Source organism: Cygnus olor, chromosome Z (genome assembly GCF_009769625.2).
Source record: "Cygnus olor isolate bCygOlo1 chromosome Z, bCygOlo1.pri.v2, whole genome shotgun sequence".
NCBI classification, from domain to species: domain Eukaryota; kingdom Metazoa; phylum Chordata; class Aves; order Anseriformes; family Anatidae; genus Cygnus; species Cygnus olor.
Window position 1 is genome coordinate 50,998,137 of NC_049198.1, and position 12,565 is coordinate 51,010,701.

The 12,565-nt window shown below is 42.4% G+C and overlaps 1 protein-coding gene across 1 annotated transcript in view; it reads left to right on the plus strand.

The window, feature by feature from the left end:
* The window catches only part of NRG1 (neuregulin 1), a 183,112-nt gene that overhangs the window by 37,192 nt on the left and 133,355 nt on the right, over positions 1-12,565 (plus strand). Inside the window, exons 4-5 of the mRNA XM_040541542.1 lie at positions 7,415-7,465; positions 10,318-10,368. Coding sequence (XP_040397476.1) covers positions 7,415-7,465; positions 10,318-10,368 — 102 coding nt within the window. The remainder of the gene's footprint in view (positions 1-7,414; positions 7,466-10,317; positions 10,369-12,565) is intronic.

The window sequence follows — 12,565 nt, forward strand, 5'->3', positions numbered from 1 at the left end:
ACTAGAATGCCACTCTTTGTCTTTAAGTAATATTTGCATAGTTCTAGTTGGCACCGTTGTTCCTTTCACAGAGGTTGATAGTATTATTTTTTCTTCATTTCTACCATAGTAAAGACAAAGGCATGAATGTATTCAGAAGTATATCATTCAAAGCCATGAATGTAATTCAGATACTATGTTTTAAAGTCATTTTGAGAGGAACAGAGATTCCTATGAGTCAGGTAGCATTCAGACTTACCCAAATGATTTTAAATCATTATAGGTTGTTATTTCTGCAGAGCTCCTTTTCATTCCACTTATGGGAAGTTCCAAATGCTTCTGACAGAATTTAGTGAGTGTTTTCTTGTACAGAAATGTTTTAGCAGTACTGTTGCTTCTTGCGAATGTTTTGAAGGCTGTGGTTCAGCTGGAATCTTGTTCCTTAAGCATGACATTGTCTAATTCAGTTCTGATAATTCAAACTCCTGTATCTAGACAGTTGTGAAGTATCAAACAAACATGCTGTCATTAGCAAACAAAGCATATGTTCTGTGTGTACATGAGATGGTTTTGAAGATGTTGTTGCAATGGGAATTTACCATTGATGCTTTTTCTGTTCTGCATTGTGCCCTGAATCAGGATATAGGCATTTCAATGAATAGGAAAACAAATGTGAACCTTTGCCAGTGGGATTTCTCTTTGGCTATCTGCTGTTCTGTGGTCACACAGTGGTTGCTTTACTGTATTCACATCGTGTATTTGCTATTCTAATTTATCAACTGAAGAATCCCAAGTGCTAAGATTTCACATGAGCTGTCTGGTATTACAGTCTTGATCAGATGTCAGGAGACTCATATAAAAGATCAAGTGTTATTTACCAGAATGTTATTAGGAGCAAAAATGGGTAGGTGTTTCTGTGTAGCTTTGTAAATGCTCTTGGTTTCCATGAACACAAATTTTGATTGCTCACTAGCTGCTTACATGGAAAACTCCTGTACTGTTTCCAAGAAACTGGAGTTTCCAAAAATCAACTGTAGACACTGTGCCTGATTGGGGGAAAAAAAAAAAAAAAAAAGTTTGGGCATCCTCCATTACTTCCTCATACAAAGAATGGTGACCTGGCTGGGGAACACACTTGGGACACTTTATTCCTATGCTTTGTGACATGAATTTTTCAGCTTCCCTTTGAGTTGTGCTAAATGACAGAAAAACACTCTTACTGCAGGGAGACAGGAGCTTGGTTTTGAATGAGGACATTTGCAGACAAACCCTTCAAAATGAATTTGTAACCGATATGTTAGAATTTGTCTAACCTTGTTGTTTAAACCTGTTGTTTAAAACATAGCTGTGCATGCAAACCCCCTTGATAATAGGTAAAAATCTAAAAATTCAATCTAAACCTGACAGCTGGCTCTTTTCTGTAAAGATCTGAACTGGAACATCTCAGTGATATTTGATAATCTAGAATCAGGCATGGCAGCATTCATTGGATGAATAAATCAATCATGCATATTTGGTTGCCACACATACATTTGACCCCCCCCTCCCCCCCCCGCTTACTGTTGCTTATAAATTACTAGTACAACAGTTCCTATTTTTTTTTTTTTAAGTATGGAATTTTCCACCTGGTCTTGAGGAACAGCATGGGCAACATCTGGTGACTTAAGAGCAATGGATCCCTAAGGCCTCAGAGGGCAACATCTGCTTTACAAACTGGGGCAGACCCCCTGCATGGGTGACCTCCTCACCCCTTCTTCCCCTGCATTCCCTGACCTCTTCCCCTTGCTAGCTTAATGACAGATTTGGGATCCAAACTCGGTAATGAGCCCTGAAGGGTAGTCATTACTCAGGTCCCATATATATCTGTGTGGTCCTGCCCTATTCATAGGGGGGAAGGGGAGGGGGGAAGCATATTTAGCTCTTATTTGCTATTTTCTTACAATTGGTATTTGTAGAAGTTCTTCTGGTCCAGGATAGCCCAGGAGTTGCTGTAGAAAACTAGTGTGTGGACGTCTGAGAAGGCTGAACCTCTGCAGGGTATGCAGAGAGATTTTATCCTCCCATCTCCAACAGACAGAGTGACAGTGGGGTAAAGACCTGACTTTCTTGTGGTCATATTAAGCTGCTCAGCTACATGAACCCTAACTTTAATTAGCCACTTAGTATCCACCATGGGCACCTGTATGCTCACCTGGTCGTATTTATTATGTATGTCCTGCTACCTACAACCTTGATCCACCTTTCCCTTTATGCTGTTTACTTTAAGACCAAGGGTGGACAAGGTAATGATATTTCTGGACATCAGGTTATTTTTCTTTCCACTAAAAGATTATTGGTTTTCAGTGTAAAAATCCTGGGTTTAATTCCCCAGAATTCTGTCAAAGTTTAACTATTTTGATTGAAATTTTCTTTGCTGGTATATGCCACAAAAGAGAACTCTAGGGCCAGACCAAAGGTCTATCTAACATGATGCCTTATCCCTAATATCAACTAGCAATGGATATTAAGAAAAAACACACAGAGAACAAGACAGCTTTTGCACTAAGGTCCCACATCTGAAAATGACTGATTTTCACTTCCTGCTCCAAAGCATAGAAAAAAGAATATTTCTTAATGGAAATATTTTTTGTTTGTTTGTTTGTTTTTTGGGGGGTTGTTTGTTCATTTGTTTGTTTGTTTTAATGAGCAAACCACTTTATTTTTCCTTAATCCAGTGCTAGGAATGATAACTTTCTTTCTTAAACAATAATAGTCAATACAATAACTCCTGTCTTTTTTACTGCTACATTTATTATTATCATTGCTGTTACTTAAAACTGCCATCTTTTCTCTTGTGAAAGTTTTCGCTACATATGAACACACACACAAATGCATATGCACTGTTTACCTACATAGACTTTTTTTTCAAATGTTTCTCCTTTTTACTGAAAGATACATAAAGCCTCATCTGTAGAGCCACATCTATAGGTCAAAAATGCAGCAAATGTAAAAATATGTAGATAAACTCTGGAGGTTTTTTTGTTTGTTTGTTAGTTTGTTTTACCATTTTTAAGAGCAAGCAGTGGGAGTTATTGTTCTCTTTTGAATTTCTAATGAATGTAACTTGGCCACAGGATATGAGCTGCATTCTTACTTTCCTTCACTCTTATTCATGTATACTCCCCTAAGAAGGATTATAATGGAGGTCATTTTAGAGCCATGAAGTTCTCCTGGAGTTGTGTAAATAGTGCACAGGTTTGGTTGTGTGGTAATAGCTGCTTTTTGCATCCTTTTGCATTTTGTCACTTTAACCTGGCAAAGGATTCTTGCAGTGAATTTTTTCATGGCCCATTTTTTCATGGCATGGATGTAAGGCCTTAGCTCAGTAACAGGTACTGAGAGTATACTTCCTACCACAGCCAAAGCTTTCAATTTTATGTTTGAAAACTTGCTCACAAAATGTCTTATTTAAACAACGAGTTAAGTGACCTTGTTTTCTAAAGTGTTGAGCATGCCACAGCTACAGCTGAATCGGGTGTCAGTCTTCCCCTTTAAAACCTATTGACCTAAATCTTTTGTCTCACTAAGGAGATTTGCTGGGCCCACTGTGGCTCAGCATGCAGAAGGGTGGATTCCAGCAGAGGTGCTTCGGAAGCTAGCAGTCTTCAGTGTTTGCAGTTGTTGGGTCAAGGCAGGGCACTGTGTGAGCTCTCCGTGTGCACATCTTATGCAAAGTGAGTTGACACAGTTCGAGTCATCAGTAGGAGAGGCTAGGGCCACATTGCCTGAATAGAAGGGAACAAGAAGTGTTCGTGTGATAGGTACAGGTAACTCAGCTGTCGGCAGAGGTAAGCCATGGTAAATTCATTAACTGCAAAGGCAGTGGCTTGCATAAGCTTCTGGTTTTGCATCCTTAGGATTTGCAGTTGTACTAGTAGAGTTGTACTCTATGGTACTGTAATGGTACTGCTCAGAGTTGCACAGTAACCAACAGAGATTCACCATTCATTAAAGTTTATTTTGTGACCATGCCCTTCCTCTTCTAAAGGTAGCCAGTGGCTGATCTTCAAGAAGATGGCAGAGAAGTATGTCATTAAAAACATCTTGCATCTAGTACCTATTGAGCATGTGGCCAACTACAAAATACCTTAAATGCAAGAAAAGTTCCTTCCTACTCATGCATTAATCTGTCTGAGATTTGATGAAAGCAGGAGTGTTTTTTTTCTTTAACATAGATACAGGTGATCTGGGACCATAGTTTGTTTTTAACACAGTAGGCTGGCATAATGGGTTAGATTCTCAGTGGGTGTAAATCATCATTCCTGGATCAGTGTCAATGATTTGGGCCCCACAGTGAAAAATAAAATAAAATAAAATGTTGCCATTGCTCAGTTTGGCATAGGAATTTCCCTAAGAATAGCTTTGAAACTTCCTTGCAATTTGACAAATTTGAGTCCGTTGTTTCAGAAAGTCAGTGCTCTTCTCATCTGATTTTGGGCAGTACTTTCTTGGAGGATCAGGAAAAAGGTAAAAAGCATAGTAGTTTTTAGAAACAAAATGCCAGTTTATCCATTGGACTTCTCCATGTCCTTGACCACACCCTCTACTCACCTATTACTTTATCTGCTGAAGAACAAATAAGAGGGTTCAGGTACTCGTTTTTTCTCTACATGTATGTAGGTGGGTATCTAACTGAAAAAATCAATGCAAAATGCTTAAGTCTTAAATCACTGCCAGAAAGTGAACATCAGTATGACAAGAAATAACTTTGCAGCTCTCACTACCTGTGATGCTCATGGTGGTTGATTCCCCCTCAGAGGTTGTTGTCCGGGCCAGGGTCCTCAGAGAGACTTTCAAATCTGGAACCAGAAAACGTGAGATCAAAACTTCAATTTGCTGAAGGTGGCTTTTTGTGTTAAGTCTTAGGCACGCTAATGGGAGAAAAAGAAAGTGCTGTGGGGGCATACAGAGAGGGCTCTTTGCAACAGCAGCTCTGTGCCTATTAGATGTTTGGTAATCCCCGTAAAATAAATAAATAAATAATGGTTCTTTCCTGATCAGGAAGACCTCTTGCCTCCCTCAGCAGATCTTGTTGCCCAGGCATGAAGATGTCCCCTCTCAGCAGCCCAGGTAAAGCTCCCTGACTGGGAGGATGGATCAAGAGTCCAAGCTCAGCAAGGGTGCTGTGAATCCTTTGCATGTTTAGAGAACTCTTCTCCATCTTGCCAGAAGAGACAGCAGGAGATGGAGCTCACCAGAGTGTAAAGAAAATGGGACTAAGAGACTTCAGGGACCTGTTGCCAAAAGTATCCCCAAACAAGGATTTCTTGTCCATCCTTAAACATATTTCCTTAAGAAATCCCCAGCACAAACATCTTTCAAGAACAGTTACCTTACCAAAACTAAATGCTTCCTAGAAGCTCCAGCAGACAGAATTGGATGGAGTGTTTGAGATTGCTACTCCTCATGGGGACACAAGCTGTGGTCTCCATATCTCAGTGGACCACAGCAGAAACTGCAAGTACTATGACTGAAAAATATTTCTGGCTTTTCTACCTCTGGCAAGTATTGAAGGCCCCCACAAGCAGCCTTATCTTGTTATCCACTGGTTTGTTGTGTGGATCTGTGCAGACCTTCTCAGATGGAGTAAAATGCCTCTTTTACAATTGTGGTATACTTTCCTCAATAAGCAATGCACGCAAATTTTGCATCTTTCAAATGTTAACATCCACTGGTAATGTTGTTAACGTGAATATTACTAACAGGGTTTGGTAATACGTAACTTCGCCAAGTTTTCTAAATGTGCTTCTTGACACATTTCTGGTGTGGGAGGCTCCAACTGTATTTTCCACTGAAAGGGAAATTTCCCACCTGTGTTTGTAATGACACAGCTGATCCTGGGAAGGTGGCAATATGAAATGCTCCAAAAAGTTCAGCATGGGCACTAAATGGAACATGGTTTCTTTAACTGAGAAAGAAAAAGTTGCTCCAGTCGTGCCAGATGCTGAGCTGCTCAGCTGTCAGACCTGTTCTGTCTTCTATTATGACTAAGAAAGGTTAATTGCTCAGACGTCCTCAGTGCACAACAGCAAAAGGCCCTCATAGCCAGCAAATGGTCCTGAAAGTTGCCTGGCTGTGGGCCACAATGTTCCAAGACCAAGTGCAAAGGTTTTGACCTTAAAAATTTTACTTATGATACCAATTTCCATGCCACGCACCATTGGCTATCAGGCAGATGCTGCATAACATGTTCTCTCACATTAGTGAGGTGAAAAAGGACTGTATTGCCCAGACAAACAAGATATTTGCCAGAGAAAACTGGACCAAAAGGGAAAAGAAGTACAAAGTAGACAAGCTAACAAGATATAAATAAATACACAGGCTCATCACAAGTTTAATGACAGGGATCCTGGGGGGAAGACAGTTGGACCATGTTTTGTCTCTATTCAAGTTTGTGTGGACTCTGAAGAATATGAGCAGAGGGACACCCAATCCAGAATCAAAGAATACAAGAAGAACATTCCTAAATTGCCTTTTCCTAAGCCTCTTCTGAGCCTTTTTCTAACCTTGTTTTGTTCAGCCTACTAGGGGATTCAGGGTGTGCCTTAAGAATTCAAGGTGTTCGAGTTCCAGCCATAGATCTCAAGCTTGTGCAGCAGGATTGAGCTGCACAGCTCTGAGGTGGGAAACTGCTGTGAGAATGTTGAGAAAATTGAGATGCATACAACTGAAGAGTGATTTGTTCAAACCCAGGAAAGTTATCACGGTTGTGGCTTGCAAGGTCAGCAGTGCACAGACAGATGGATGGTGTCGTTAGCACAAGGTCACTTCGGTGCAAGAAGTCCATGGCAGTGTGTCAATAGCAATAACGTGTCTCAGTACGACCAGGATGGAAGAGCAGTTTTCCTCCTCTCTTCAGCAAAGCAACTGATTTCCGTCACAAAGCCCCAGTAGTCATCCTATGGAAGGCTGGGTTTGCATGTGTGACTTCGAAGATTTCCCTGAAGTGGCAAGTGACATTATTGGATGTACTTAGCAGCAATTCAAGTGATATGAGCAGGAACACATCGTTGCAAAATTTAACTCTCTAGAAGCATAAGGAGTGAATACTCACACTGACGCCTTCCAGAAGCAGAGCCATCTGTGTGATTTCTCTGGTTGCCACTGATCAGTTATTCCCAGAGGAGAACGAGAGATTGAACAACTGGCTTTTTTGAGAAGTAACAGACTTTTTCTTCAGCCACAGCAGTAGACGCCATCGTTTTTCATTTTTTCCCAAAAGGAAACTTTTGCAAGTTGGTGTCTGATTGCAGCCTCTGCCACTGAAGCAGAGTTTAAGCTTGCTTCTTTGAGCACCTTTTTCCTCTTTACCTTCTCCATTCTTGGCGCTGAATGCTAAGTTAGAGGACCACCTGACTCCACATTATAACTTCTTGTTGCCTCTTATGTTTTCCAGAGAGCACCAGCAAGATACCAGTCTCAACAGAAGGGACAAAAACTTCTTCACGTAAGTTCAATTAACAGAGTCTTTCTCTCTCCTTCTCTTTGTTTCTTCCTGAAACTGCTTCTGCAGCTTTGAGACTGCTTCCTCTTAGCAAACATCAAAATCGCCTGCATCCAGAGCCTCAGCACCTGCATATGACCTTGAATGCTGGAGCTGTTTCAGGGACTAAGAAATGAATGAAGAAGGGCCAAGCATACTCTTTGGTATCCTGGAGCTGTATTGAGGATGCTGATTTGGCCTGCACTTGTCAGCCTGCAGCAGCCAGAATAAAAAGTATTTGAGCTGTTAGGACCTGTGTTTTCAAAAAGCACATGTTGCTCCTGTTCCTGTAAATCCTAGCAGCTGCTTATAAACTTGAAGAGCATACGGACATGTTGATGTTTCCTCCAGAAAGTCTGTTGCCTAGACTGCTCTGTTCCTCAGGGCTCTAGATAGATTTCCTGACAGCTCTTTGGGGTCTGTGAAGGTAGGCTGGTAGCTCATTGCCCATAGTTTACCACTTTTGAAGCTGCCTTTAGCATAATAGGAGCCTTCTCCAGACAGTTTCCTTTCAGGCTGGTGGGATTTTGCTTTCAGCATCCAGCCCGCAGTTATATATTTCACACCTCCAGAGTTACTCCTGGAAATGAGAAGTCACTTTCCTCATTTTAACAGTTAGAGTTACTTTATACATGGTCACAATACCAGCAGTTGTTTCTATTGCTGAGCTTGGCCGAGGGAGATGTGGATAGCCGTGTGTAAGCCGAGCATCCCAAGGATTTACAAGATGCACATATCCTGCTTGGCAAAGAGGCCAGGGTCCTGCTAGCTTTTTGAGAAAGCTATGTCTGGCAGAGACAGGTTTTAGTGTGAGTTGACAGTGTTTGTAAGCTAGATCAAGGAAAACAGTGTGATTGCCAGATTTTGCATTTAGCATGCCTGCAGCCTTTCCTTTGATGCATCTGCGTGTGTGGCGACCTACTTCTGAAATCTTGGCACCGCTGCCTGACAGAAGAGCCATTGGATGTGCCCATATTCTTTCATGTTCTCAGTAGGGCCTGTCACCCGTGCTTCACTGGATATGTATGAGACCACATAGCTAATAGCAAGTGTCCAGTAACCATTGGAACCATTTTTGTTCAAAGAAGGTGACATGCTGGTCACTGACTCCAGTGGGCTCCCCTTGCCTTCTCGCTTCTGCAGCAAGAATATAGACCCTGCACTTCGCTCCCTTCTTTCCCATGAAATAATTTTCTTGTTCCTGAGTGGTCGGTTTCCATGCCTGTATCCCTTCCAGTGCCTGCTGTTACATTACTGCTCTCCTCTTATATTGCTATTGTGTCACTGAAGAGAAGGAGGCGGGCATGTTCAAAAGTCTGGCTTCATTCCTGATAAATTGCTGCACTTGCAGACACAATGCCAAGCAGCGCATCATGCTGTTGGCCTGAAGGAGAGCAGAAAGCAATAAGTTCAATGGCTGCTTGTTGAAATGTTCTAATATACATCTCCATGGAGCTCTGAAAAAGTCTTTGCCATGTGACTGGATCAGAGATCTGCTCAGTGCCAAACCCACCCAGGTTCCATTTTTCCCTCTGGGCCCAGACCAATTCAGCTTTCCATGCCACTAACAGTATTCACCTGCTGACTAAGAGTGTCTGGGGTTTAGGGCATCACTGACTTTCTCTAGGCTTTGCAAATGGAAATAAATGATGAGCGTGTTGCTTCTGTAATTGAAGATAGGCTGTTTGTGAGACGCTGATGTGTAAATTGCCAGGAGCTAGGTCTCTTGAATACTTCATCTTTTCTGCTTCATGCGACATGTTGCTGAGTATTTCACTAAAGAGCATGCAGAATGCCTGACCTGCTCCTTGCGATCCTCAGGCCGGTTGTTAACAGTCTTGACTTCATCCCTCTACACAGTGGCACATCACATTGCTGCCTGAAGCTAATGGCTCTCTTGCAGACTCCTCCTTCCAGCTGACAGTACTCCTCAAGCGCACTTCTCAGCTCTTTATTCGTGCACGACACTATGTTCTGCTGGACTTAAGGCAGTGAAAGCCCATGCAGCCACCCAAACACCTGGCCCTGCCTTGCTGTCTGGTTCAGTTTCTTACTGCTCAGGAGGTTCAGCCCCAGCTTGAGGCTGTCATGCTTCTTCCATTCACTTTTCTGAGTGCTGCCTTTGTGTGATTTCTGTTGAGGTCTGTTTCCTTCAGCTGTCCTACAAGATTATTTGCCATCTTGAGAATGCTTCTCCTTTTTCCTTTCTTTGCAACCACTTTGGGGCTGGTGCTATGTCCAGTTTTGGTCTGGAACATGTCCTGCTCGCCTTTCCAGCTACAGCTGCCTCCAGAGTTGGCAGCACACATGGACCCTGCTCTCTGTCAAGCCACAGAGGTCCTTAGCCATAGCTGTGGTAGCCCTGGAGTCCTGACTGCCCATTCAGAGTAATGAGAGAAGAAGATGAGCAACTAGTGTTTCCTGGGTCAGCTTGCGGAGCTTCAAGATACGCTGCTTTCCATTTTCCTCCAATGCTGTCACAAACAGCTGAAAACTTTGCTCTCTCTTTGCCAGTTTTCTCTTGGGCTTCCCTCCCAGGACTATGGAGCATTTTGTGCTGTAATTGATTATTCACAGTGTGCCTAGGACATGCTGTACCGACTTTGAAGTTCTTTGCTTTCTGGACCTACCTATTTTTTTTTTCCTCTGCTTTGGCGGGTTTCTGATTACTGCAAAAAGGAAAAAAAAAAAAAAAAGAAAGAAAAAAAAAAGAAAAAGAAAGCTCTTCTTGGGGAAGATGTTTGAGCTCCTCCAGTATAACAGTGTAGCTGTGGCTTTATTCTTACAACTTTGTTGTTACCTTCTGTGTGTTGCAGAACCCATGCTTAGGATACGAGCTTCAACAGAAGGAACAAATACTTCCTCCTGTAAGTATATACAAGTTGTTTAAATTATTGCTGGCAAGCGCCTCCAACACATTTTATACTCCATAGCTCAGCAAACGATGTGCTTCTATCTAAAGCTATGGTAAGGGATTGGGAGTGACTGGGCAGGATTCCTGGACCTACAGATATGTCTTCAAAGGGTTGTTATTTCTTATTATATGCATACATGTGAGTATAACTCTCAAAGTCATGTCCTTTGCAGATTGAGGGCTAACCACCTCCCTTTGGAAAGGTCTAAGTGCATATTTGGGCAGGACAAAAGAGGAGGAAACTGCTCAAGTGTTTCCTACCTGGAATTCCCTTCCCTGCCTTCCCCAGGTGATGTGTGACTTCAAAAACCATCCCCTCTGCCTCCACCTTCACACACCCTGGCCCTAGGGTAACTGGAACATCCTTGAAGCCATCCATTCCCAGCTGGAGTGGATTTCCCTTCAACCCTGTGCCAGCTGGTGCATATTAGAGCTCTTCAGGGTCCTTCCACTGTACCAGGCTACCCTTGGGAACAGAATGAGGAAGGCAAGGGCATCTCCTTGTGCATCTTAGCTTAGCTGGGACAGAGGACTCTTGGGAAAGAGATGGAAGGTTGTTTCTCTGTTCATCTTGGCAGCACACTGGGAGCTTCCAAGTCATGAGTGATGAAGGTGACTCTTTTCTTCCTCTGTAGTGATGTTTCCCAGGGAAGCATGCTTTCCAGCCATTGTGCTATGCACTTTCACCCTTGAAAGCCATCAGGCAGAGCCTTTCATCTTTTATCTAGACCCAGACCCACCACCTGCTCAACCTGGCTTTGTGCAGTCTAGGAGGACACTTCATACAATAAAAGTCAGTGGTGTTGCAGGAGGTAGGGTGTTACCTTCTTCTATGGCATTATATATTGCTAGCTGCCAGAAATGTGATATCAGGTAAAATAGACCAGTGTTGTCATTTACCCTGACAGCTCCAGTGTTCCTATAAAATACAGTGTGTGCTCTATAGTGGTCTATACAAAGATGCCCTTAACTTTCATCTCATAGCTACTGTAGCTGCAAAAGAGGAATGGTCAAAGCCAAGTCCCCTGACACAGCATTCTGAACGTTTTTCATATTTTATATGAGACACAGAAGGGTTATTTTTTGTAGATTTTCTTCTCAGCTATTAGACCGATAGGTGTTTTAAGCGTGTCTTGAAGGAATTTTAGAAATCTGATAGGTTATTTAAAAAGATCAAAAAGCTTTCTGCCAGCAAGGTGAGAACTGTAAATGCTTTTGGTCGCGTTTTTCCTCCAAAGTATAGCAGCAGGGAAGGCAGAAGTAAGTCCTGGATCAATTTCAAACAGTTATTTCTTTCTGTTTTGTTCTCAGTTGAATTTATGTAAATCGGGAGTAATAGCATCCAAGTCACTAAAATAAGTAATGGGGGAGAGAGAGCAGCATTGGACATTGCTGTCTATCTGGTGTAGCAAAAATACTACAAAGCAGGAGGGAGCTGATGTTTATTGCTAACAGATGTGGATGTCTACTCACACTACAGAGCAATGAGGGAATTGAGTCCATGTACTCATTCGAAAGTTGCTTAGGGCTTTTCTTTTCTGAATTTCAGTGGGACATGTCCATTTCACACTTGTCACTGTCAATCTTGTAACAGCTACAGGAGATAAAATAAACTGTTTCCTTCCACTTCTCAGACAATAGCAGATGTTTCAGAGAACATGCCAGCACTGTCACTGTTGGCCAGACGCTGGGAAGGACCCGAGAACAGCAGATTGATTAAGTAGGCTCTCTCCCCTGAGCTTTCACCAGTGAACAGGCATGTGTCAGGCTTTCCTTTCTGGGAGTTTCAGTGACAGATATGCAGAGCAAAAATTTTCAAAACATCCCATCTCTGCAGGACACTCCACAACTGACTTCCCAGAAAGGAAGGTCCCTTTACCCTTTTATGTGCACATGTACTCCAAATGTTTTGAGAGTGTGAGTCTCCATGCTGAAGTAAAGGAGAAGAGGAAGACACACAACAGGCTGATGAGTGGTCGAGTAAATAATCCAAGGGTAGTGGAGAAAATTTGTGCTTTTGTGTCCTATTTCATAATGTGAGGCTTTGTGAGACTGGCGATGATAACAATGCCCCTTAACAGGTAAAAATGCTTCCCAACTTCCCTCCACCCCACCCCCAGGATTGTTCAGTTTATTTTACACTGCGTAAT